General features: G+C 57.5%; 1 protein-coding gene across 2 annotated transcripts in view; it reads right to left on the bottom strand.

Annotated features, from left to right (window-relative positions):
- Nucleotides 1–26,666, bottom strand: part of INSRR (insulin receptor related receptor) — a 39,705-nt gene extending 13,039 nt beyond the window's left edge. The window contains exons 1-8 of one of the 2 annotated variants that reach the window (XM_044990599.1): nt 26,482–26,666; nt 14,555–15,106; nt 7,573–7,885; nt 5,507–5,649; nt 4,709–4,853; nt 3,741–3,955; nt 1,247–1,373; nt 412–650 (exon numbers count right to left, since the gene is read on the bottom strand). In XM_044990599.1, the coding sequence (XP_044846534.1) occupies nt 412–650; nt 1,247–1,373; nt 3,741–3,955; nt 4,709–4,853; nt 5,507–5,649; nt 7,573–7,885; nt 14,555–15,106; nt 26,482–26,518 (1,771 nt within the window). In that variant the 5' untranslated portion in view covers nt 26,519–26,666. Of the gene's footprint in view, nt 1–411; nt 651–1,246; nt 1,374–3,740; nt 3,956–4,708; nt 4,854–5,506; nt 5,650–7,572; nt 7,886–14,554; nt 15,107–25,012; nt 25,196–26,481 lie in introns of those variants that run through there. The other variant, XM_044990597.1, reaches the window with a different exon arrangement.
- Nucleotides 26,667–27,205: the final 539 nt, after the last annotated feature.

Here is a 27,205-nt window from a genome sequence, read left to right as displayed (position 1 = left end):
ATTGCAGAGACAGCTACGTTACGCCCCAGAGATCCAGGACTGGAGGCCCCTGCTCCCTCTCCCAGCTCCACATCCCCCCAACACACACACCCCACTTTGCACCATTGTCTGTTATGGAGCCGCCTGCACTGACCTCCCCACAACCACCGTGGCGCCCCAGGGGGCTGGATCCTGCTGGGCAGGGTCCATCTCTGCACCCCCACCCCGGGCAGAGGAGCCTGCTCAGGCTATTCACAGGGGATTCACATCCAGGCTCATCAGCACCAAAGCACAGGCCTCTCCCAGTTAAGCTAAAGGAGCAGCTCTGTTAGCTGGTCACAGTAGTAGGCTGTTATCCTCTCAATGCACCAGCGCCTGCATGTTTTCTAAGCGGCAGCCCTTTCCAATGCCCCCCTGTGGCCACCCTCCTACCTGCCGGCATGGTGCGGACGTACACCACCTCGCTCTGCGCCCCGTAGTTGCGCCCCTCCTCGGCCGTGGTCAGGGTGATGGCGCGGACGAAGATGGCATACTGGGTCCAGGGCTTGAGGTTCAGCAGGGCCACCCCCGGATCCTGGTCGTTGTTCAGCGGCAGCTCCACGTCTACCACGTTCCAGCTGTTGGCCCCACAGGCATCCTGCCCCACGTACTCGGTCACGTTCTGAAAGGGCCTGGCCCGGAAGATACGCCACCCCTGGGGGTCAGTGCACAGGCCACCCGGGGCCTCTGTGAACCCAGCCCCTCTCCCCTCCCACACGCCCGCTGAGTTTCCCAGTTATTAGGGACACCCCCGAGGCACCAAGGGGCTCACGGTGTGGTTACACACCAGCTGGGTGGAGTGGAGCCCTGGCTATTGTGGCCCTTTGCAGGAATTACTTCCCCTGCCACTGAAATGCATGCAGCCGCCTCTGGGGTGGAGCACGGCAGCTGTTTAACAGCCCCACACCAATGATACACAAGGGGGGGGGGTCTGCAGCTTAGTCCTAAGTGAGCAGCCCCTGTCCACCCCCTCACAGCCTCCCCGAAATCCCAAGGGATATCATGGAAGAGCCAAGCTTGCCAGTGCATCAGCCCCTGGCCCGGGCCCTTGGCAGGACCGGAACCATCAGTGCTGCAGCACTTGAGCTAAAGGAGTCACGTCACTCACTGGTGGCAGTAGTAGGTTGTTACCCTCTTGGCTTCCAGCCACGAGGGGGCGGCGTGGCACGTGCTAAGTGGGTGCAGCACGGCCAGGAGCTGGGCGGTGGGGCGGGAGGGGGACACTTACGATTCCTTGTAGTAGACGATGAAGCTGAGCAGATCACGGTACTCGGGGGGCCGGTAGCGCTCCCACTTCAGGAAGATGCGGTCGGACTCGGTGATGTTGGAAACGAAGCGCAGAGTCTGGGTCTTGCCTGCGATGGAAGCAGAGAGCATGGGGGGCTGTGTGGCATAGGGCCTCAAAAAAGCTGGGGGGGCTGCAGGTTACTCAGGGGGACTGCAGGGAAGTATGGGGGGATGGTGTCTGAGGGGAGCTGGGGGATGTGTGGGGAACGGGGCCTGGGGGGAGTTGGGGGGGCTGGGGGATGTGTGGGGAACGGGGCCTGGGGGGAGTTGGGGGGGCTCGGGGATGTGTGGGGAACGGGGCCTGGGGGGAGTTGGGGGGGCTGGGGGATGTGTGGGGAACGGGGCCTGGGGGGAGTTGGGGGGGGGCTGGGGGTAACAGGGCCTGAGGGGAGCTGGGGGATGTGTGGGGAACGGGGCCTGGGGGGAGTTGGGGGGGCTGGGGGATGTGTGGGGAACGGGGCCTGGGGGGGGTTGGGGGGGGCTGGGGGGAACAAGGCCGGAGGAGAGTTGGGGGGGCGTAACAGGGCCTGAGGGGAGCTGGTGACTGTGTGGGGAACGGGGCCTGAGGGGGGGTTGGAGGGGGCTGGGGGTAACAGGGCCTGAGGGGAGCTGGTGACTGTGTGGGGAACGGGGCCTGGGGGGGGTTGGAGGGGGCTGGGGGTAACGGGGCCTGAGGGGAGCTGGGGAGGGGCTGTGGTGAACGGGGCCGGGGGGGTTGGGGAGGGCTGGGGGTAACAGGGCCTGAGGGGAGCTGGGGGATGTGTGGGGAACGGGGCCTGGGGGGGTTGGGGGGGGCTGTGGGGAACAAGGCCGGAGGAGAGTTGTGGAAGGTAACAGGCCTGAGGGGAGCTGGTGGCTGTGTGGGGAACGGGGCCTGAGGGGAGCTGGGGGGGGCTGGGGGTAAGGGGGCCTGAGGGGAGCTGGGGGATGTGTGGGGAACGGGGCCTGAGGGGAGCTGGGGGATGTGTGGGGAACGGGGCCTGAGGGGAGCGGGGGGGTGTGTGGGGAAAGGGGGCCTGAGAGGAGCTGGGGGATGTGTGGGGAACGGGGCCTGAGGGAGCTGGGGGATGTGTGGGGAACGGGCCTGAGAGGAGCTGGGGGTTGTGTGGGGAACGGGGCCTGAGGGGAGCTGGGGGATGTGTGGGGAACGGGGCCTGAGGGGAGCTGGGGGATGTGTGGGGAACGGGGCCTGAGGGGAGCTGGGGGATGTGTGGGGAACGGGGCCTGAGGGGAGCTGGGGGGGGCTGGGGGTAAGGGGGCCTGAGGGGAGCTGGGGGATGTGTGGGGAACGGGGGCCTGAGGGGAGAGTGCTGGGAGGGGGGCTGTGCTGTGTGGGGAACGGGGCCTGAGAGGAGCTGGGGGATGTGTGGGGAACGGGGCCTGAGGGGAGCTGGGGGGGGCTGGGGGTAAGGGGGCCTGAGGGGAGCTGGGGGATGTGTGGGGAACGGGGGCCTGAGGGGAGAGTGCTGGGAGGGGGGCTGTGCTGTGTGGAGTCTGAGGAGCGCTGGGGAGAGGTTATGGGGTGTGAGGCCCAGGGTGTTTCCTAACAATTCTGTTAGGTCTTCGGCGGTAATTTGGTGGCAGGGGCTCCCCGCCGCCGAAGACCCCAGGCCCCCTGAATCCTCTGGGCGGCCCTGGTGCTGCCCCCTTACAGGGGAGATTGCAGCCCCCGCTAGGGTCTGCCCCAAAGCCCAGAGCAGCAGCGGGAAAGGCTCCCACTGGCTGGGAGACGCTGGAAAGGCTTTGGGGCGAGCTACCCTCTGTGGGGCCAGGCAGTGTCCTGGTAATGAAGACTGGGCTCTAGGACACGATCTGGTTTCGTTTGCCATAGAACCCTTTGGTCCCAGCAGGGCAACTTGCTACCTCTTGACTCACGGTCCTTTGTTAAATCAACTTCTTGTTCGCACTCGAACCAAGGCAAAGCGCTGAGTGTTAAGCAGAGCCGTGGTCAGAGGCTTAACGGGGAAGTTGGTGTGTCCGGTGCCTTTGGGAGCAGAGGGTCTGGGAGCGTCCAGTGGATCAGGGGCTGGGCTGGTCACTCCTGGACAATGCGCTGGGGACTCAGGGGTGGGGGTGCCCAGAGGGGTGGGGACCTGCGGAGGCCTCTCTGCTGAGACTGCCAAAGAGAGAGGGGCTGGGGGGGGGGTCACTGAGACCCACCCAACTCGTGTCACCCATGGGTGTGCTGGTCTGGTTCTAAGAGAGGCATCCACCCAGTCGCCCCCAGAAGTCACCCATGAGGGTTTACTGAAGGGGAGGGGGTGGCTCTTCTCTGAGGCCATCCCTTAAAGTCTCTCTGTGCAACGGCCGGGGGCTGGAGGCTCCAGGCCCCCCCGATGGCAGCATGGGGCATGCTGATGGGTTTCCCTGCCCCCCCCCCCGCTGCCAGGGCTGCAGGGGTGTTACGAGGCCCCAGCCGGGCGCCCGGGACTCACAGGAGGCTCTGTCCCCGTTGGTGCGAGGATTGATCTCGGCCTTGTTCTGCCGGCCCTTGGTGCCCGTCACCTCCTCCATGCGGTAGATCTCGGACAGGCACAGCTTGGGGTTGAACGCGAAGTACACCTTCCCCACGGGGATGGAGAGCGTGTGGTGGCTCCAGTCCCAGAGCTGCTGCAGGTTCTGGTTGTCCAGGACGTAGAGGGTGTAATTCCTGAGGGCGAAGGGAGAGGCAGTTGGAACCACAGGGCCGGGACTGACTCCTCATACAAGGGGATTCGCTCGCACGCACACCCAAACACACACCTCTCTCTCACACCCACGAGACAGATGCACACACGCACACACACCCCGACCCAGAGGTGCACTCACAGCCCACAGACGCGCACAGACACACAGACAGATGGCACCCACTCCCGTACACACATACACACACACAGCTCTCTGACAAGCTTCAGCACCCAGACACACAGCACCCCTAAACCAGACACACACACGCTCACACAAACGTGCATCCATGCACACACACACGTGGAGGTCTCCTAGCACAGAAGCACATGAACACATGACATGAAGCCACACACGTATGCCGAGGTCTCTCACACATACACGGGTGCACACACAGAGACAGATTCTCTCTCTCTCATCCCTCCATGCTATACAATGCAAGCCACGTTTTCCAAGCAAGGGATCTCCTAGCGCCCAGGGCAAGGATCCTTAGCTGCTCCCCTAACACAACATGTCCTGCCCTCTGCTATGCAAGAGGAAGGGGCCTCTACCCCAGAGCTGGAGATGCAGCGGGACTGACGCCAGTGGTGGGATGGATGGAGGCCACAGGACATGGGAAGCACTGGAAGCCCAGCTGAACCGGGAACCCGCCATGTGCTAACACGTGGTAAGGAGGTGAGTGGCTGAAGGGGTCAAGATGGGAGCAGTGGCTACACCCTGGCTAGAGGCGCCATCTCACCCGTCCACCATGGAGTCCCCCCGGATGAGCTTGAGGTTCTTGAAGAAGGACAAGGAGACGAGGGCGAAGGAGTGCTTGATCTTCAGGAAGCCCGTGATGGTCTCAATGAGTCCCAGACTGTTCTGCAACTCCGAGACCAGGTTATCTGGAAGCGGGAAGGGAGAAAGAGCCCCTAAGGAACGGGCGGCCGCCCCTGGAAATTCCCCACGTCAAACGCCAGGTGGAGAGGCTAGAGGGAGAGGGGGCTGAACGGGACACGCACACAAACCTGGGTGTCTAACACAGACATCTCTGGCCCTCGGGGTGCGTCGGCCACCCCGATACCAGCCCTGCACTCGGGCCATGGAGGGAATTCACAAGCCAGCGAGTGCCAGCCCCATGACCAGGTCTGGTCCGTTCGCAGGAGTGCAAAGGAGAGAGCACGGGCCGGTGCGTGGAGCATCCTGTGTTCTGTTCCCCACTTCCACCACCGACCCAGCCCCTGCCCCTTGGCCCCTCTGCGGAGGCTGCCAGCTAGTGGCCAGAGGGGCATTTCCTGGAGGGATGGATGTGCTGGGAAGTGAGCTGGAACCCAGCAAGCTCACATCACCCGCTGCCCATGGGCGTCAGCTGGTGGCTGTAGGCTGGATCTAAAGGGGACCTGCAGGGAGACGCAGCGGGTCGGATATTGAATGGCGGGATAGCTCGGGAAACCCGGCTGATGCGTCTCACGGCTGCGCGCCAGCGGGTGGGGGAGGGGAAGGGGGCCCGAGGCGGGGGAGGGGGGTTGCGTGGGGGCAGTGGGGGGACGACACTCACAGCCCCTGCGGATGTTAACGATCAGGTTGCCCTCGACGTAGGTGCAGCCGGCCAGCTCCTGCGCCGCACGGGTCGAGTCGATGGTCTTGATGCCCACCTTGCACTCCTTGGGGCACAGCCCCTCGCACTTGTGGCAGAAGATGCTGGGGAGGAAAGGAAGGCGCAGGAGGGGGAGAGAGCCAGGGGCAGATCTGTTAGCGCCCCATTGCCTGGGGCACCCCCCCCAAGCCTTGCAATTCCATGTGGGGAGGGCCACTGTGGGGGCAGGCGGGATGCGGGGGGGGGGTCACTGCAGGGGATGACGGGTCACTGTGGGGACAAGCGGGATACAGGGGTGGGGGCAGATGGGATGCAGAGGGAGTCACTGCGGGGGCTGGCAGGATGCAGGGCGGCGGGGGCAGATGGGATGCAGGGGGAGTCACTGCGGGGGCTGGCAGGATGCAGGGCTGCAGGGGCGGGGGCAGATGGGATGCAGGGGGAGTCACTGCGGGGGGCTGGCAGGATGCAGGGCTGCGGGGGTGGGGGCAGATGGGATGCAGGGGGAGTCACTGCGGGGGCAGGCAGGATGCAGGGCTGCGGGGGCGGGGGCAGATGGGATGCAGGGGGAGTCACTGCGGGGGCTGGCAGGATGCAGGGCTGCAGGGGTGGGGGCAGATGGGATGCAGGGGGAGTCACTGCGGGGGCTGGCAGGATGCAGGGCTGCGGGGGTGGGGGCAGATGGGATGCAGGGGGAGTCACTGCGGGGGCTGGCAGGATGCAGGGCTGCGGGGGCAGGGCAGATGGGATGCAGGGGGAGTCACTGCGGGGGCTGGCAGGATGCAGGGCTGCGGGGGTGGGGGCAGATGGGATGCAGGGGGAGTCACTGCGGGGGCTGGCAGGATGCAGGGCTGCGGGGGCGGGGGCAGATGGGATGCAGGGGGAGTCACTGCGGGGGCTGGCAGGATGCAGGGCTGCGGGGGCGGGGGCAGATGGGATGCAGGGGGAGTCACTGTGGGGGCAGGTGGGATGCAGGGCTGCGGGGGCGGGGGCAGATGGGATGCAGGGGGAGTCACTGCGGGGGCTGGCAGGATGCAGGGCTGCGGGGGCGGGGGCAGATGGGATGCAGGGGGAGTCACTGCGGGGGCTGGCAGGATGCAGGGCTGCGGGGGCGGGGGCAGATGGGATGCAGGGGGAGTCACTGCGGGGGCTGGCAGGATGCAGGGCTGCGGGGGTGGGGGCAGATGGGATGCAGGGGGAGTCACTGCGGGGGCTGGCAGGATGCAGGGCTGCGGGGGCGGGGGCAGATGGGATGCAGGGGGAGTCACTGCGGGGGCTGGCAGGATGCAGGGCTGCGGGGGTGGGGGCAGATGGGATGCAGGGGGAGTCACTGCGGGGGCAGGCAGGATGCAGGGCTGCAGGGGCGGGGGCAGATGGGATGCAGGGGGAGTCACTGCGGGGGCAGGCAGGATGCAGGGCTGCTGGGGCGGGGGCAGAGGGGGTGCAGGGGGAGTCACTGCGGGGGCTGGCAGGATGCAGGGCTGCAGGGGCGGGGGCAGATGGGATGCAGGGGGAGTCACTGCGGGGGCTGGCAGGATGCAGGGCTGCAGGGGCGGGGGCAGATGGGATGCAGGGGGAGTCACTGCGGGGGCTGGCAGGATGCAGGGCTGCGGGGGCGGGGGCAGATGGGATGCAGGGGGAGACACTGCGGCGGCAGGCAGGATGCAGGGCTGCGGGGGCAGATGGGATGCAGGGGGAGTCACTGCGGGGGCAGGCAGGATGCAGGGCTGCGGGGGGGGGGGCAGATGGGATGCAGGGGGAGACACTGCGGCGGCAGGCAGGATGCAGGGCTGCGGGGGCGGGGCCAGATGGGATGCAGGGGGAGTCACTGCGGCGGCAGGCAGGATGCAGGGCTGCGGGGGCGGGGCCAGATGGGATGCAGGGGGAGTCACTGCGGCGGCAGGCAGGATGCAGGGCTGCGGGGGCGGGGCCAGATGGGATGCAGGGGGAGTCACTGCGGGGGCTGGCAGGATGCAGGGCTGCAGGGGCGGGGGCACGGCTCGGCCTCAGCCCCCAGGAGAGCCCCTCACCTGCTGTCGTTGCGCGTGTACCCCGAGGGGCACTCGGACAGGCAGCCCTCGTGGTGGATGACGAACTCCGAGGCCTCGCGGGGGTTCTCGGACACCTTGCGCAGGCTGGCGCAGTACTCGGCCGTCACGCAGCGCCAGCCCTCGTACCGGTAGGTGCGGGCCGGGCAGGAGGTCAGGCAATGCCCGTTGAAGTGGAAGTGGCGGCAGGCCACGCAGGCCCTGCTGTCCCACGGCCGGCTGCAGCCTCCCAGGCACTCCGGGTGGCAGCATTCCCCGGCGGCGGTGCAGGCGATTCCGTCTCCACAGGGACACACTGGGGTCAGGAGACAGAGAGACCGACTCGAGGTTAGTCCATTCCCCCCCCCCCTCCTCCCCACGAGAGCCGGATCAAGGTCTCGGCTCTCTGGGTCTGTGCCCAGCCCCTGGAGCCGCGAGATCGCATCCCAACCTCAGCCTCCACCGACAACAAATTTATAGCGCTCGTGCTTTCGAGGACAGCTCAGAAATGGGACCAGAGGGTAAGGTGTGTAACCAATGCAGTGGTGCTGGCCTGACTATGCAGAGAGCCTGAGACCCTTGCTCGAGTGCAACTGACACTGAGACGCTTGCCTGAGTCTGCCGAGAGCCTGAGCCAGTAACTCCGGGAGGGGTGGAGCTGCCCCTTTCCTTTCACTAGAGCACTAGCTCCAAGCCCCTCTGCTCTGATGGGCCCTGCCAAACCCACCTCAGCAAGGAGCTGGGGTGGGGGGCAGGAGAGGAGGAGTGCAGCAGGCCTGACCCACCCGCTCTCATTCTCACCTAGCTGCTGGGGTCAGTAGTGGGGGCCCTGCTGCAGAAGACAAGAGATTCCCCTCCCACTCCCTTCTGCTATCTGGAAGGGGACAAAAACCACTCCAAAGGGGGCAGAACCACAGCGCAGGGCGGGGCCATGGCATGTCTCAATCCAGTCCCCACCCCCACCCCAGTTCCCTTCCACTGGGTGTCCCACAGCATCCATTCCGTGGGGACGAATCCCTCTCATTATATGGCTTCCCCCTAAGGACGGGTGCCAGTAGCTCCCACTTCCCTCTCTAGGCCAGGCTTCCTGGGCAGACTACATCTCCCATGATGCTCCCTTTTGATGAGGAAAGGCAGTGCATCATGGTAGCAGCGTGACTGCAGTGCATCCTGGGAGATGAAGTTCAACTGGGGAGCCCATCCCATAGAGGAAAATGGGGGCTCAAGGCACCCAAACTACAACTCCCATAAGGTGCCCCAGCAGCAAAATATTTAGATTTTCAGCCAAAATATTTCATTCTTGGCTGAAATATTTTGATTTCCCATTGAAATGTCTGGTTTTGTGTGTTTGGTTTGTTAATGAAAAATTTAAAAACTCCAGCAGAAGCAGACAACAACAAAAAACTGAGGTTGAAAGCCCAATTTTTCACTGAAAAAGTTTTCATGCAAAATTTTCAACCTGCCCTAGCCACCAACTCCACAGGCAAATCACATAGAGAAACTGAGGCAAAAAGTCTCTCGACCAAGGGCCTTTGCCTTTCATGAAAGGCGCCGCGTGAACTCTAAAGTTCCATTTCCAAGGGAACAACTTCCACCAGCGGCCAACTTTTCCGCCGTCTCATTTACGTGGTTACTCAGCATCTCAGAAGGGCCGGCGAGTTGGCCACAATCCAGGGTGGAAAAGCACCAGTGGGGTCAAACTGGGACAAAGGGGAAATTTGGATCTAAAAGGAAAAGGGACGTTCGCTTGTGGGAAAAGCCGCGGCTGGGCGGTTATGCAAATCGGCCGGCGCTGGAGATGGCGGGGGCGGGAGGGCTAGGAAAAGGGAACGAGACAGAGGGAGGGAGACTTTGCTGCTATGGACAGGTAGGTGCAGGTCACCATTGGAACACTGCATCCCCTTGGGGAGGTCATGTGCTGGAGCTGCTGGATGCATGTGGGTTCAAACCCCGCAGGGGCGCAGAGCTCTCATGCTGGTGCCAGGTGGGCCCTGAGTTCTGGTCTCTGCTCTCCCTCTGAGTGGGTCCTGGGCAAGTCATTTAGCCCTCTCCCCGCCTCAGTCTCCCCCATCTGGAAAACAGGGCTGGTCATGCCTGGCTGACGCCATCACGCTTGTGCCGCTAAGACAGGGCGTCGCTGGGTTTGGATGAAACCCTCGAGCTTCCTGGCCTGGGGACAAGGAGGGATGGCTACAGGGTGTGGTTGGCCAAAGGTATCATGGGAGACACTTGAGTGATGGGGTTGGAGGGGGCGGGTGCATGGGGACTGGTGGATAAAGAGGTGTGTCTGGGGATGGATGGATTTTTGGATGGAGAGTTGTGGGAGGGATGGATGGAGGGATGTATATGGGAAGGAAGAGAGAAAGGGATGGATGGGTTTGTGTGGGGAGAATGGATGAATGGAGGGGTCTGTATGGGGCTGGATGGAGGGTGCATATAGGAAGGACAGGAGGGAGAGAGAGGGGGTGGATGGATGGATGGGGCGTGTGGAGATGGGTGGAAGAAGGGGTTCATATGATGGTGGATGGATTGAGGGGTGGGGGGTGGGGGGAATGGATGAATGAAGGGGTGTGTATGAGGAGGGGTGGAGGGAATGGATGGAGGGATGCATATAGGAAGGATGGGAGGGAAAGAGAGGGGGATGGATGAATGGATGGATGGAGGGGTGGGGGGAATGGATGGATGGAGGGGTGTGTATGGGGATGGATGGAAGGGTGGATATGGAAAGGAAGGAAGGGAGAGAGAGAACTAGATGGATGGGTATGTGGGGGGACGGATGGACTGATCGCTCCAAGCCGGTACAGCAATCCCTACAGCGAGCTGAGCCCTGCAGTTCCCTGGCGAGGCCTGCGGTGGGAACCGGGCAGCCGGAGGTGCAGCCCCGTCCCTGCGATGCAGCCGCCGCAGGAGGTTACATTGCCGATAAGGATCTGTGTTTACAGTGTATATTTCATTACGAGGCCTCCTGTTTACAGCAAACGAGCCCGGGTGGGTCCCGTATTTACCCCACCGCTGGGAAAACACGGCAGCTGGGAGCTGGCCTCTTCTCAACAGCATGCTACAAAGCAGATCCGGTTACTCCCCATTGCGTGCCCGTCGAGACGCGCAAGCCCCCCAGCTGCGTGGAGACGCGCCGCTCTGTCTGCTAGTGCGCGGCAGCCATCCGACGGCCCCCTCCCCAGATTTCACGGGAAGTCTCGGGGTCTGTCTACCGGGTTTCAAAGCAGGACACGCTACAGCAGCAACACCGGGTCAGGGGATCTCAGGTGGGGTTTGGACCAGTGCCGCTATATGCGCCAGCAGAGCTACCCTGGTACAGAGGCCTCCGGTGTAGGCAGCCCCCAAGGAAAGGATCAGAGCAGCCACCGTCCCTGCTCTGTCTGACTCAAGCCAGCTGGTTAAATGGGACCTGCTAGGTCATTACAGGTTGGGATGTTTTTCACAGGCACCTAACCCCCTTAGGTTTCTAATGCCCATTGACTTTCAGCTCCTGTAGGCTCCAGGGAAAAACAGAGTCCTCGTGTACCTCAAACCCCAATCAGACCTTCAACGGGCGTTCAACCTCAGAACCTGGATCCGGAATTGAATCGGGATCCACATTTTGCCAGTGATTCACCCCTGCCCCTCCCACCCATCCACACACCCTCCCGTTTATAATGTGCCGAAACCCAAATCCTGGATTCCAATTTTGGATTGTTCGACGTTCAGGCCCAAATTCTGTGACGTGAGTCCCTGTCTAGTTGAACACTTCAATGGGGCAGAGGGGGCAGCTTAGTAATGAGAAAGGGGGGGGAAATCTCACCTCCAGGCCCAGCCCAGGTCATTCAAATGGAAGGGGCCAGAGACGGGAGAGGTGGGTTAGGAGCAAGGCAGATGGTAGAGAGATTATGGGCTGGTTAGACTACCTGGAAATAGGTGTTTGTGGTATACAGTGCAGCTACGAAATTGTGATGCGTTTTGTTTTCTGTGACAGGTTTCAGAGGAGCAGCCGGGTTAGTCTGTATCCGCATAAAGAACAGGAGTCCTTGTGGCACCTTAGAAGTGGGCTGTAGCCCACGAAAGCTTATGCTCAAATGAATTTGTTAGTCTCTAAGGTGCCCCAAGTACTCCTGTTCTTTTAGTTTTCTGTGTACCGCCCCTTTAAAATTTCTAAGCAGCAACTATCCTTTGCTGGAGGATTCTCTGCACTTTGAGGTCTTCAAATCACGATTTAAGGACTTCAATAGCTCAGACATAGGTCAGGGGTTTGTTACAGGAATGAGTGGGTGAGATTCTGTGGCCTGCGTTGTGCAGGAGGTCAGACTAGATGATCATAATGGTCCCTTCTGACCTTAAAGTCTATTCTGTTCTCGCAGTGGCTGCAGCTTGTTACCCAATGAGACACACACACACACTGTGCTCTCCCCAGAGAGACTTCACTTTAGTTCTTTCTTGCCATTGGTTTTGCCCCTTGATCTAAAAACAAAGTCATTTGAAGCCGAAAGTTAATACTTTTCCCTCTCTGGTTCTGCAAACTGTGCCAGAGCAGGGCACTTCTGGGAGCTGCTCACCAAAGCTGGTCCACTGAACTCTGGCAAGCCAGCTTCCCTACTTCTCTCAGTGACTCCTATTTATTTGTTCCCCCGATCCCGCCACCTGTCAGCTCAGGTGGCCAGCAGACGACACATGCTGGAAGGATTATCAACAATGGTGCCAATGAAATTTAAATAAACAAACTAACCGTTTTCTAAAAATAGATGTCCTCTATAAGGTGTCACATCAACAGAACGCACTAAGGTGTGGTCAGTGCAGGATGCGTAAAGAGGCTCATTCATGCAGGAATCACTGGGTGACGGTCTATGGCCTATGTTATGCAGAAGTCAAACTAGATGCTCATAGTGGTCTAGCAACTCCTAGATTTTAAGACTAGGGTCCATCTAACCCGGTATCCTGCCTTTCAAGGTGGCCAGCACCAGATGCTTGAAGGTCCAAGAAACCCTCTAATGGACAACAGAGGTATAACCTGTTCACATGTGAATTTTCCTTCTTAACCCTCTCAATTAGCAATTGGCTAACATGACGGTTTACATCCCTTGTGCGTTTTTGTCCTCTCTCATATAACCATGAAAACACCCATGAACCATGCGCAAATGTCCAATCCCTTTTCTGAACCCTGCTAAGCTCTCAGCCTTGATAACGTCTAGTAGCAGTGAGTCCCACAGGCGAATAACGCTTTGTATAGCAGGATTTCCTGGGATCCGTTTTACAGCTCTTGCCTTTTAATTTCATTGAGTGCCCTGGGATGACAGGCAAAGCCTACGTGTGACTTTGCCACTCAATGGCTACACCGAATTCTTGCAAACAAAATCTTGAGGCTGCACCACACCCTCGCCCTCTACACCCAGAATTTGTCCTGATATCACTGTGTCAGTGAGGGGGGTGATTTTTTACTGATATACTGTAGTTATACCAGCACAATCCCTAGAATGAACCCAGGTAGACCAGGACAAAGGTGAGTGGGGTATCTCAATTCCCTTCCTCAACAGGAATAGCTATAAACTGCATGTAAGCACCTTCAGACCCGGACAAGCCACGCTACGGCCAGGTCTGCATTTACAATTTACACCGGTCAGGGGTGTGAAAAACCATGCCCACCCCAGGGATGTAGCTCTGCCGAAATGCAGCTTTGCAGACAGACAAGCATTTTGGTCGGCGCAGCTAACACTGTCTGGGGAGGTGATGTTCCTACACTAGCCGAAAAACCCATCTGTTAGCTAATGCTGAGTCTACCCTGGGGGCACAGGCTCTGTAGTGGGGACATAGCCCCAGGGGTGTTTGTACTGCCCCGCTGTAGTTAAAACAGCGCAGCTGCTGTGTGTAGACAAGCTCAGTTTCTCTCCTATGCTATGAATGAAAATCTTGGCCCCGATAGAGTCAATAGCAGACCTGCCAATGACTTCTCTAGAGGCAGAGTTTCACCCTATATCCATCTATATCAAGCACTATTTTATGTCCCATATTTTAGCATTTATTATTATCCTGTAATAATATTGCATTCATATGTTTAACTACGTAATTAACATTTAGATCACTGTAATGCCCAGAGGCCCAAACCAGGATCAGGGCCCCGTTGCGCTAGGTGCAGGACAAAAGGATTTGAAGACACGGGGTCTGATTCTTACACCGAGGCCCCTTTTCAATGCCAGAGGGCCGTTTACCACGGGGTGTGGTGGATTCCCCATCACTGGGGATTTTAAAATCAAGATTGGATGTTATTCGAAAAGTCCTCCCCTCGGTATTATTTTGGGGCAGTTCTCTGGCCTGTGTTATGCAGGAGGTTCGACCACAGTGGCCCCTTCTGGCCTGGAGCGAAAAGGCGAATCAGACTCACAGTCCTGGCCCTTAAGAGTTTGCGTCCATGTGATGAATTGCAGCGTCGTGTTATCAACTTCATGAACACGACACTTTGACCACCTCACTTGCACTCTGCCCACTAGTCCCTCTTTCCCAGGGCTCCTTTTAAAATACACCAAACTTCCGGGCCAACCCTAAAATGCAACCACCTCTGGGGCAGGCTGTTGGCAGCTGTTCAAGAGCAGCACCGCTGCTTAGGACTGGAAGCGACTCACAACCCTGCTTGAAACTGCGGAAGCAATGGAGGGACGTGGGTCTTCGTTACGCGCCGCGGACCTTCCCGCCGACAGTGCGCCCTCTCTGGTTTTGAAAAGTGGCACACGCAGGCAAGAACTTGGTTTCACCCCTCGTGGGGAAGGCAGAAACTCAGCTACGCCCTCAGCGCCTGGGCTCAGAGGGGAGAGCACCCCTCGTAGAGCAGAGCCTTACCAGTCCCTGCAGAACAGAACTCGCTAGCAGTACCCTGTCTCCCAGGGAAGCACACCCCCTCTACTCCAGCCTCAACACCATCACACGGTCTCCCATCCCAAAGCAAAGCTGCTTAGCTTAGCAAGCTGAAGCACCGCAGAGCTGGAGCAGGGTAGACACCTACCTTTCTGGCAGTAGCTGGATGTCCAGCAGCGATACTCTAGATGCCCATTGACGCTGGTCTGGACGCAGGGCTTCTCCACGTCCAGGATGCCCGGGCACACGTCGGCACACTCCTCCACCTGCTTGTTGCTCACGATGTAGTTGTTCTCCACCGAGTCGAGCAGGAGCAGCCCCCAGTCGATGGTGGAGATGTGGCAGAGCTCCTGGTTGCGTTCAATGCGCACCGAGCCCCGCAGGATATCGGTCAGGCTGTGCAAGCCGATGTCCCTGAGGTGGGGCATCTCGAAGATGACCAGGGCATAGTTGAAGAACAGGTTAGTGCCCCGGATGACAGACAGGTTGGGAAAGAGGTCACGCAGGCTCTCTAGCCCGTAGACCCGGAAGAGGAGCAGGTACTCAGTGATCATGATGAGACGGGGGAAACTGAGGCCACGGAAGTCCTCGGCGGCGGTGGTGAACATGAGGAGGATCTGCAGGTTGCCTTCGATGATGGTGCAGTTCTCCAGCTTCCTCAGCTGGGAGACGTCGTTGCGGATGTCCATGCTGCAGCAGACTGGAAGAGAGTAACACAAGGCATGAGCCCTCCAAGGCAACCCCGTGCTTAGGACTAGGGCTGGGCCTTGGCCTCGATATTGGGGAACCGGCCTTCAATCCCCCGCTCACTTAGACCCAGCTTCTCACCATTCCATTTCAGGTTGGGTCAATGATAGTTACTACGTCCAGCTGAGCCGCTGCCGTGCCCCATGGGAGATGTGGTTCTAGGTCTGAAACGCTTCCATTCTCTCTAAGGGATTCTGCTCCCTGGTAGGACTACATCTCCCATGATGCATCACAGTTTCCAGCTGTGGCTGAATTGCCACAGTGTGTCATGGGAGGAGTAGAAGGGTTAGGGAGCAGGACCCATAAAGGAACATCAGGGCGTGAAGGATGCAGAACTACAGCGCCCATGAAGCACTGCGGTGGCTCTGGCGGCCGTAGCGATTAATGTTGACCCAAAACAAAACATTTAGACATTTCCAAATGGACAGAACTCTCTTTTCTACAAAGTTTTGATATTTTGCCTTTTTGTCCCGATTCAGCATGGGAAAAAAACCCGGTCAAAATCCCAGAATTTCCCACGGGATGGAAATTCTGTTTTTCTCTCCACCCTGCAGCACTCCGAAGTGTGCTAGGAAGGCAGAACTGGCACCGTTTTAAAATCGATTTAGCTCAACCCAGCAAACAACTGGATGTAGATGCAATCAGAAGGATGAATAGATAGATAGATACAGATGGAGACAGATAAAGTGGGGGGTGGCGTAATAGATAGATAGATAGATTAGAAGTAGACAGATAGATACACGTGGTGGCAGAGGGTATGTCTACACTGCAATGTAAGCCCAGGGTTAGCAGGACTCAAGGCAGCTGACCCGTATTAGAGAACCCAGGGCTTGAACGTCTACACTGATTCTTAGTGGGTTGCTAGATTAGATGTGTTGCCTGTTAGTTATTTCCCCACAGCCTCTCAATGGAAGTTTCCAGCTCCTCTGGGCTTCCACTGGTTGCCTCACCTAGCGCACCACACAGTGGGGAAGGGCTGGTACCTGTGGGAGGGAGGGATGGAAAATCCTAGCAGCCGAAGGCAGGTGCCCTTTGTAGCTTTCCTTCAGGCAGCCGAGCCTGCAGGGAGCGAGGGACTGGGCCACCCTAGCGCACACTGGGACACTCCTGCCCAGGGGAAATGTGTCCCCATGTGAGGGCAGCTGGATCAGCCGGAAGGACAGACTCTGCAGGCCGAGGTGCATTGGGAGCTCCAGGCAGTTCAAGATGAGCCCCAACCCCCTGGACAGTGGGAGATCTGTGCACCAGCCCCCTCCCCTTTGTATCGCAGTAGCATGTAGATCAGTGAGTCTCAACCTTTTGGGCTGGTGACCCCTTTCACCCAGCAAGCCTCTGGGTGTGAGCCCCCTTATAAATGAAAAACACTTTTTAATGTATGTAACTAACACCATTATAAACGCTGGAGGCAAAGCGGGGTTTGGGGTGGAGGCTGACAGCTTGAGACCCCCCCATGTAATAACCTTGTGACCCCCCCCCGAGGGGGCCCAACCTCCAGTTTGAGAACCCCTGATGTAGATGATCCAGCCCCATGGGGCTCTGATCCACCAAGACCAGAGTCCCGTAGTGCAAGGTGCTGCACATATGTGTCATACGAGACATTCCCGTCCTCAGAGAGCTTACACTCTAAAGATACAAGACAGGCAAAGGAAGGGTGATTATCTCTAGGTTACAAATGGAGGAACACCCATATTAAGTGATTTGCTCAAGGTCAGCCAGGCAGCCTGTGGCAGAAGAAGGACTGGAACTCAGCTCTCCTGTGCCCCAGGCCAGTGCTCTAACCAAAACCAACCTTCCTCCCTAGAACCTGCTGTTGGCACATCTCTATAATCCAGCCCTTCCCCGCCCTGCATTTCCCTCCACCCAAACCTTGATGGGCACAGATGGTCGTAAAATATGTCTGCATGGCGTAGTGGTAACATATAAGACAGTGTGGTTCAGTGGTTAGAGCACTCAGCTAGGACACCGGAGACCTGGATTCTATTCCCAACTCTGATGCTGGGTGATCTTAGACAAGTCATCCTCTCTGCCTCAGTTTCCCCACCTGTCAAAGGGGGATAGTGGCCTCTATTGTAAAACACTTTGAGATCTACTGATAAAAAGCAACATGGTGATATTATCATTATCTGCTGAACCAAAAGTCCAGGTCCCAAACCACCTAAATTTTGGAGATGGGAGGGAGTCGTTTGAAATAATGGTCTGAATTTTGTGGTGATGGCCTATACCTGTACAATGAGCAGCACCAAAGCTCCATGTTGGATCTGAGTGAAAAGGTGTTTGGGTTTATTTCCCCCACCCTGTCCCTGCCCCCAGGAAAATTTTTGGAATGAAAATGAAATTATTTCCCGAAAAATTTTGAAACAAAACTTTTTCATTTCAATTTGATTCCAATCGAAATTTGAGTCATATTGAAAAAAAACAGCTCTTTCATTCCAGTGTTGGAAAAAAAACGAGACATCTTGAATCTAAACCTTTTGTTTTGTTTCAAAATCTCCCCGTGGGAATAATCAAAACTTCCATTAAAAAAAAAAGACATTTCCCAGTGGAAAAAAGTCAGTTTCGACACCACCCACCCTAAGAAAATCTGAGATTTTTTCATCAGGAAAAAAGTGTAGTGGAAACATTTCAGTTGGTTCTTCCCCACATACAAACCACCCAATCTGCAGGGGCGTTGGAGCAGTTTGTATAGAGGGGGTGCAGAGAGCCATTGAACCAAACTGTAAACCCTGCCTAGGACGGAAACCACTTCCAGCCAGGGGGTGCAGCAGCACCCCTAGTTCCAGCCCCTCTGACGACCCGCCTTTCACAGCGCAGCTCCATCTTTAGCTAGCACACTGCTCCAACACACAGGCTGGAAACCGCCTCATCTGGCTGGTAGCAACCATCTGAGCTCCCTGGCATCTGATTTTCTCATCCCCAAGCGCCTCTAATCTCTCTCCCATGGCTGATATTTACCGAGGGGGTTAAGTAACCTCCTGAGAGGTTATTCTCATTAACTCCCTCTCCCAGCCCAGCATTGCTAAATAGGTGCGTGTGACACCGGGACACACACAAACACAGCATGTTCTCAACACCCCACGCCCAGAGAACATGCACTTTCTGTCCCACACAGGCATTGCTGATGTGTTGCCCAATGGTTTGATATACACATGTCCCAAGCAATTAGAGGAAGGGTGGTCTTCGGGATAAAGCCCTGAGCAGGACATCACGCAATCCTCAATTCAAATCCCAGTTCTGCCTCAACTTCCCCTGCACGAACCTGGGCTAGGTTCTTGGTGCTTCATTTCCCAGTTAGGACAATACTTCTGTCTTCTCTTGCTATGTACAGCCCCTAGCACAACAGAACTCTGGTCTCGGCTGGACCCTCGATGGCCTATTGTACCGCTCTGAATAACTGATTCTGGCGCGTGCTCTGTGCTTGCGACTTTAAAAAAAGCCAAACCAAATCCATTAAAATCACACATTGGGATTAAGTTTAAGCGCTGGTCCCAGCACCACTATTAAAGCAGCAAGGCCCCTTTACATGAAACCAGGGTCAAACCGAATACGATTTTTAGGAACAGGTTTTGCTGCTCTGCAACTGCAATGCAAATGAGTTATTTAGCGTCTAACCGTTCACATTATATTGAGACAAATGTTTGCAGTATATTAAGGTAAGGTTAGCACATTATGACACATTTATGGGTTATGAGAATTATGGACATTCAAAAGATTTAATAGCAACGAACCCAAGCAAACCAGAAGTGCATTTCTCCCCGACTAGCGTCCACCAGGGAGCTAGCCCACCACAGGAATTCCAGACAACTTCCCCGCGTCCTTTACCCTTCTGAGACCCGTCATGGAGGCCCACTCCGTTTACTATGACTTTCAGCAGAGCCTTCAGCCCGGTCTGCTCAGAGGGGACAATAGATGACCCAGGGCGCTCGGTGCCAATTGCAGAGCTCACCGGTTCTCGCACCACAACCTGCCAGGCGCAGCGGCTCTGCTGCCCACCTCCTCCTGGCTGAGATGCCTGTAGACACCAGCCTGGTAGTTGCCCATGGAGAAAGTGAATAAGGAAAAGTTATTTATTTGTTCCCATAATATAAGAACTAAGGGGCCACCAAATTAAATTAATGGGCAGCAGGTTTAAAACAAATAAAAGGAAGTTCTTCTTCACGCAGCGCACAGTCAACCTGTGGAACTCCTTGCCTGAGGAGGCTGTGAGGGCCAGGACTATAACAGAGTTTAAAAGAGAACTAGATAAATTCATGGAGGTTAAGTCCATTAATGGCTATTAGCCAGGATGGGTAAGGAATGGTGTCCCTAGCCTTTGTCAGAGGGTGGGGATGGATGGCAGGAGAGAGATCACTTGATCATTACCTGTTAGGTTCACTCCCTCTGGGGCACCTGGCATTGGCCACTGTTGGTAGACAGGATACTGGGATGGATGGACCTTTGGTCTGACCCAGTCTGGCCGTTCTTATGTGAAGGACTGAACCCAGTTGCTAGTGAGGACTGGTCCTGGGACTGGAGCTGGGGGTCCCCTAAGCCCTATCCTAGAGTCTCCCATAAATGTTCCTTTCTGGAAGAAACTGCCTGAACGTTCTCCTGCTCAGAACAGGCCAACGTCCAACTCTGCAGGCCCCTAAGCCTGTCCGGCCGCTGTCCAGGAAATTCGCCGAGGGTCTGATACTAGAGACCAGCGGGCGGGGAGCTGCATGCCACCCACCCCATGTCTTCCCATCCTGCCACTCGGCATGGAAGCGATGTGCTAGTCACCAGCTTGACAGAGCAACGGGGGCGTCTGGAGACCACACTTCCCAGCATGCAATGCTCCATCAAGAACCAAGCTGTGGGGCAGTAGCATTGTCTGGGGGGCTGTCAGGAGAGAGCACTGCATGATGGCCTACGTCATCCCCATGGCCAGCCAGTCCCTCCTGAGTTTCGTAGGAGGTCAAACTCCTCGAGCACCCTTCTGGCCCCAGAAACCTAGGCCACTCCCCGTTCACACCGCAAGTGAAACCTGACGCCGAGTTCTTACCAAGAGAACAGTTTCTAGGGCAGCCTGCTTTCCAGCACAGAATTTACAGTAAACACCAAAAATCAAACACAGTGAACTTGGCTTCAACCCTAAACACGCCACCTGCCAGAAAAACTCTTCCAGGGGGAAGTAGCAGCAGCCAAAGCTTCGCCAGGGAGTGGATCATAGAATCACAGGGTTGGAAGGGACCTCAGGAGGTATCTAGTCCAACCCGCTGCTCAAAGCAGGACCAATCCTCAGACAGATCTTTGCCCCAGACCCCTAAGTGGCCCCCTCAGGGATTGAACTCACAACCCTGGGTTTAGCAGGCCGAGGCGCAAACCACATGGCTCAAGGAACCTTGCAATAACTTAAGGGCTTTATTGCCCGTGCCCACCTCCAGCCCCATGCTCTGTCACAGGGAGCCGCCTCCTGGCTGAGGGGTCTTTATTTCTCCCCTGCCTTGCATATCAGGCATCATTTACACCTGTGCAAAACCCTTCCCGGCCTGCTCCTCCGCCGGTGCAAAGCAGCAGCTTTGGCCGTTCCCGCCAGCGGAGACGCTGAGCCCACGGCCTGGGCTGCTGGCAATGTTGCCGCCAGTCTGCCCAGGCGGAGACGCCAATCCGAGCTCTGGAGCAATGGAGCAAAGCTGGCGGAGCTCACGTTGCTTTTCACCTTTGCCCCATTTAGCAGCGCCGGGCTATTTCTGCCTTGCAGTTTGGGCCCGCCGCCAGCCGACTTCAGCGGGCATCGCCGGTGGCACATGTCAGAGCCAGTAGTTTTCCCACCTCCCAGCTCTGTTTAGAGCAAACACGCTTTTCAATTGCAGCTCTATTATTACTGTGGTCATTCATTAACCCCCTTGCCCTCTGCCAGAGCAGGTGAGACGCGCGAGGTCCCCCCGCTCGCCAGCCAGCAGATTGTGGTTGGACTAAATTTTCTTTATGCTTTTCACTGACACTTCGCTTTTCATCCCCCAACACAATCTGTGCCCTGTGCAGCTTCGAAAGGAGATGCCAGGTGCTGCTATTTGATTCCTCTCTGTTTGTAAATACAAAGGGGTTTCAGGTCCTTTTATTCCCTGACTATAAATCCAGACAACACGTGCGAGGCAGCAGGCGATTGTCCCCGAAGGTTGTAAGCACCAGACATTTTTATATACTGTAATTTAGGGCCAGGCCGCTGATTGCATCTCCGTTCCAGGAACTCCTACCCAGCACCGTCCGCCAGAGAAACGCATTAGTAGAATGACATATAAATGTTCCAGGGTCACCTAGCTAACTCCCGGAGTAACCCACGTCTCTACAGTATTGCGGTGAAACTCGCCAAGGACATTAGAGACAGCGCCTGAACCTAAACTCCAGAGGAAAGATTACAGCTTGACACTAAAGAGGGAGGGCGACCTAGTGGTTAAAATGCTGGCTGACGAATCAAGAGATCTAGAGTCAATTCCTTACTCTGCTCCCAACTCCCTGTAAGCCTAGTCACTAAAATTGCCTGTTATCCTACAGCCGTGCACAGAGTTAGCAAAGCAGGCTGCACAAAATGCAGAGCGATAGCGAATCAGACCTTCAGTTTCCCCACACGTAACCCCAGCTGACAATCATTCCTTTGTCTCTCTGGGCTTTTAGACCATACACTCTTCAGGGCAGGGATTGTCTCTTACAGTGGGAACGTACAGCTCCGAGCACAATGGGTGATGAGCTCATGCGGGGCTGCCGGGATATCAATTACTATATATGAGTGACAGGGGATGGTTCACTTGATGATTCCCTGTTCTGGGGGCACCTGGCACTGGCCGCTGGCGGAAGACAGGACACTGGGCTAGATGGACCGTTGGGCCGTTCTTATAGTGGCCCAGGCACTGTGGGAAAGATGGGGTTTCAACCCCCCAGACTGGGGCTAGTTCCCATCCAGGGCTTGTATCGGGCTTTTTACAGCGGCCCCTGTCTCGGGGTAGTGCGCGCAGGGCACATGCCAAGAGACGCTTGGATCTGGAGCCAGCGCTGGGATTTTGATCCAGCTTTTCTTTTCCCCAGCTGGAGTCAACGGGTCAGATCCCCAGCTCCACTGGCTGATCCATTTGGCTCCACGGGGTCCAAGTCTCCTATTTACACTCACCTAAATCAGGAGCGATTCCCACAGCCGCTTTCCCTGTTTACAGCGCCCCAGCAGGTCTGGCCCCTTGATGTGAATGGCAAAAAATTCCCACACCCCTCTGCATTGGTGAGGCCAGACGCCCCCCGCCCCGAGTCTGGGCATCCGTCCCCGCCTCACTCGCCCCTGCCACAAACCACAGCCAGCACATGCAGCCACGCCTGAGTCACTCCTCAAAGGCCCGATCCTGCCTCACCTCCCACCAAGGGGGCAGAGGAGCTGGGGAGAGATGCTCAGAACCCAGCAGCCTTCCCGTGGGACTGGAATTAGGGACACACACAGCTCCCATGCAGGGTCACAAGGGACGTGGCGTCCCCCGGCGGCGCACCGGCATCTTCCCAGCAGACACCCAGCGGTGCTCTCTCCCCAGGGCCCGGCCTTTTGGGCAGACAGACTCCCAATAAAGAGGTAGGTTATAAAAAGCCCCAGCCCCAAAAGCCACGTTCTCTATTACCCAGCAGCCCCCAGGGCCCAGCACGGCATTCTGTGTTCCTAGGCCACTGCTCCGACCCAGCAGCCCATCCCCTGTCACCCCCAAACCGCTGCGGCTGCATCCTCCCTGGGCTCCAGTGACACACACACCCTTAGTCCTGCTCCACACCCATCCCCCTGAGGCTCTCAAAGGGCTCCCCACACACTCATCACTAGTTCAACCGCCCCCGCTGCGAGATGGGTCAGTATCATTCCCCATTACACAGATGGGGAAACTGAGGCACTGGGCGGGGACGGGACTTGCCAGGGAGGGCCCAGCACCTAGGAGCCAGGCATCTAGATTCTCACCCTCCTGGTCTCAGCCACAGGCCACACTCTAGCAGAGCTCAGGGGTCTTTACCGGATTGCAATGGCCTCTCTTTCCGGGCCCTATGCCCAGAAATAGCTATTCCCATCCCCCCCTTGCTCCCCACATCTCCATGAGACAGTTTGGGATTTTCTCTGATCCGCCTCACTTCACTTCGCAGCGTGAAGAGCAGGGGTTAAACTCTTGCCTTTGATCGCAGCCCCGCTGATGTCTTTGTTTCAATTCCTCCAGCCCCCTCTGAGCTACAATTTTCCACTTTCACGTCTCTTTCCATGACTCCCTGCAAACCTGAATTATTTATTGCCTGGACTCCTGTGTTCCTCACCCCATTGGATCAACTTCTCATCACCAGTCAAAAGCTCAGTAAGAACCCAAATAAGCAGCTACCACCCCCCACCCTGCCCCAAAAGTTCCTGCTTATTCCTTTTTGCTCCAGAACCTGGGGGGTGTGGGGGGTCTCTGTGTTTTGAAGTCAAATGGCCAGTTTCTCAGGGACACTGTTTCATCCTTACACTGAAAAATGAAGGAATCAGCATTTATTGATGGTGAAAGTCCAGTGTGTTTAGCAACAAAGGACCCTGGAAATTACCAGACTGTTTCAGAGCAGGGGGCCCATCTACCCCGGTATCCCGTCTCCTACTGTGCCCAGCGCAAGCTGCTTCAAAGGAAGGTGCAGAGAGCCCTGCGGTTATGGGAGAATGACTGGGCGGGAGTTACAATGGGCCATTTTGCTCCCTCTTAGGGGTGGCTGGGCCACGGAGAGTGCAGCACGGGTTCTTTTAGCTCAGGCTGTAGGCAGGCCAACGTCTTTCGTTCCTGAGATCCCAGCTCCAAATTACTGTGCCGACCTGGAGGCCCCATTATATTAGAGGCTGCAGGACACAATAGTCAGAGACACTCCTTGCCCCTGAGCGGTCACAATCCAAGTAGAGACCAGCAAATGGAGGAGGGTTGTCCCCACTTTACAGATGGGGAAACTGAGGTACGGAGCAACAACATGACTTAACCAAGGTCACACAGAGAGTCAGCGGCGGAGCTGGGACCTGGCCCCCGGTCCCGCAAGCCCCGTTATTATTTTGCTATTTGTATTGCAGTCACACCTAGAATTAGAGCACCCGCTGTGCTGGGTGCAGGACGTACACACAGCAAGAGGCCATCCCTCCTCCAGGAAAGCTTACAACCTCAAAAGACACATGTGAGACAGGAAACAGGCCCAGAGGCACCCCTTCCCCTAACACACAAACTAGGGGTCACCCGCTGAAATTACTAGGCAGCAGGTTTAAAACAAACAGGAGGAAGGTACTTCACGCAACACACACAACCCGTGGAACTCAATGCCGGTGGATGTTGTGAATGCCCAGAGCATAACTGGGTCCAAAAAAGAATTAAGTAAGTTCCTGAAGGTTAGGTCCATCGATGGCCATTAGCCAAGACGGTCAGGGAAGCAGGCCTGAGCTCTAGGGGTCCCTAAACCTCGGACTGCCAGAAGCTGGGACCAGACGACAGGGGCTGGATCACCGGCTAATCACCCTGTTCTGTTCATTCCCTCTGAAGCACCTGAGACAGGCTAGTCACTAGAGGGACCATTGGGCTGACCCGGCCCAGCTGCTCTAACGGGACTTGCCCAAGGTCATGGAGCAGGTTAGGTGCAGATCCGGGAACAGGAGTCAGGATCTCTCGCCCACCAGCCTTGTGCTCCATCCACTAGCCCCCCACTGCGTCTGCAGACCCAGCCCGCTGCCTTAACCCTCGCCTCTGGGTCACCCACCCGTCCCATCCCGCACAGCCTCCCCCGGGAGAGCCTCTGCTGAGGCCGCGCACCCCCAGCCAGCCAGTCCAGTCTCTCTTGGCGACCCAGGAGCGAACTTTCGGGACCTGCTAGCCAGGCTGGGGAAACTTACTTCCAGGGGTGGCCAGCGCGGGCACAAGTGGGACAAGGCTGAGCACCAGCAAAGCTATCCCGAGCGGCAGGAGGCAGAGGGACGACGATGCCGCTGTCTCCTTCTCCGCCCCCATGGTCCGTGAACAGAAAATCCCCCGGCCGTTCTCCAAAGCGAGGCAGAATGCACACACCCCCTCGCCCCCAGCAGCTCCTCTTATGGGGCGGAAAGCAGGCGCCACCCTGGCTGCGGAGCTTGGGAACAGAGGGACCCCAGCGCCTCCCACTTCATTCCCAGGGGACCGGCAGGGACAGCGCCGCTCCTTGGCCTCCTCTGCAACTGGCCTCGATTCGCCTCGCTCCGGGCTTCAAGGAGAAAGCCCCCGGCTTCTGCGCTCCCCCATTTCCATGCTGCGTGCATAGGGCTGGGCGAGCAGCCGAGCTCTGAGCGTGCACCGAGCAGCAGACCTGGGCGCAGCCAGCTGGGTGGAGCTGCCTCGCGCCCGCCCCAAGTGCAGCCAGGTGAGACTCCAGCCAAGGGGAGGGCCAAAGCGGTCCCACCTTCGCCTAGGGGCCCTGTCTCCTTCCACCGCTGCCCTGGCTGGGTTGCAGGCAGGGTGGTGGCATGGTGGGAGCTGCCGGGCCCCAAGCAGGCACGAGGGGCCGGGCTCAGGTTCACTTTTGTTTTCGATTGCTACATTCAAAATATTTAGCCTGAAAACTGAACTGAGATGGGGTTGGGCCAGGGCCGGGGGGGCTTGTTTGGAAAATAAGGAGCCAGAGATTGGCCAGGCAAGAGATTCCCCCAAACGCTCCAGCTAACTGGGATTGCAGCCAACAGCCCCAGCTCCTCCACCAATCAACTGTATGACCCCCTGGCAACTGTGCCTCAGTTTCCCCAGCTGTCACGAGGTTCATGATAGCGGGTGTTAAAGGAACTTTTAATGGCACAGGCAGTAACTAGCTGGCAGCAAATTTTTGAGGCAGAAGGGGCGCATTAGATCTGCACCACTAGGGACTCTGGCTTTCAGCTTAACAAAACAAACCACCACTGCTCTGATCAGCTGCTTGGCATGGGAGAAAGCCCCAGCTCCCAGGCCTGCCTTTCTCCTTGAAAATAGTAACTTGGGGTTTATGGCTAACTGCTTTTCTGAGTCAGTGGTTTCAAGGAACGGGCTTTTCCACCTGCCACCTTTCTCCCAGGCGAGAGCAGGCAGATCCGTGAGCACCCCCGTGGGCTCCAGGCCTGCAGACAGAAGGCTGCGGATTTGCCGCAAGTGATGAAGAAAGGGGGGGATTTAAAACCCCTCTGCATGAGCAAAGTGCTGCACTCACATGCTCTGAATTCCCAAGCTCCCTGCGGGGTCCTGTGTGCAGCACAACTCCGCTCTGAGATTATTGTGCTTTGTAGTAGCAGTGCCCAGCGCGCTGGGTGTCACTCAGAAACCTGAGCGGCCGCTCTGAATAGGGATTGGCAATGGTGGCCGTTACCTTCGCCAGCAGCTGCACGTCCAGCTACTGTCTGCATCCACGTCCCCCTTCTCGTTCTGCACACGCTCCCGGGAGGGCAGCCACAGAGGGCAGAGCGCTCGCCCGCACCAGTTCGCTGCCCCCCAGCGCGTGCCAACTTTTCGGTGTCATCTCCACCACTGTCCCCGTAAGGCAGGGGGAGGCCGTAGGCGCCGAAGCCGGACTGCCTCTTATCCTCCCTGCGGTTGAAAAATGTGTCTCCGGCGGCTGGACCTTAACCAAGAAACGTGGAGCTTGACCAAAAAATCACTGGCTGCCCCTGCCTTCAGGGAGCCCAGTCAGCACCCGTTCCATGTTACGTCCCTTTAAGGAACACGCCCTGCCCAGGTGTTGTCTGAGTGCTGCTCCTTCCTACCCTTCCAGGGACAGACAGGCCATTAGCCGGCCAGCGCCCTCGGGCCTGAGAGCCGTGGGGTTCGGTCCTGAACTGCACCGAGCCCAGCGCCAGCACCCAGTTACCAACCAGCCAGCTGTGCGAGGCCAAGCCCCAGGAGCTGGGCTGTAGCGCCACCAAGGGGCCAGAGCCGGCTCTGCTTGGCTGATTCGAGTCAGGGCTGCGGAGCGTGGACAGGACAGGCTGGTTCCTGAGCCGGCTTCACCCGGGGGCTTACAGGAGGGCAATTAAAATGATTAGGGGTTTGGAGAGGGTCCCGTATGAGGAGAGATTAAAGAGGCTGGGACTCTT

Source organism: Mauremys mutica, chromosome 17 (assembly GCF_020497125.1).
Source record: "Mauremys mutica isolate MM-2020 ecotype Southern chromosome 17, ASM2049712v1, whole genome shotgun sequence".
Lineage (NCBI taxonomy): Eukaryota > Metazoa > Chordata > Testudines > Geoemydidae > Mauremys > Mauremys mutica.
Note: the sequence above shows the minus strand (reverse complement) of the source record. Positions and strands in the feature narration are given on the sequence as shown.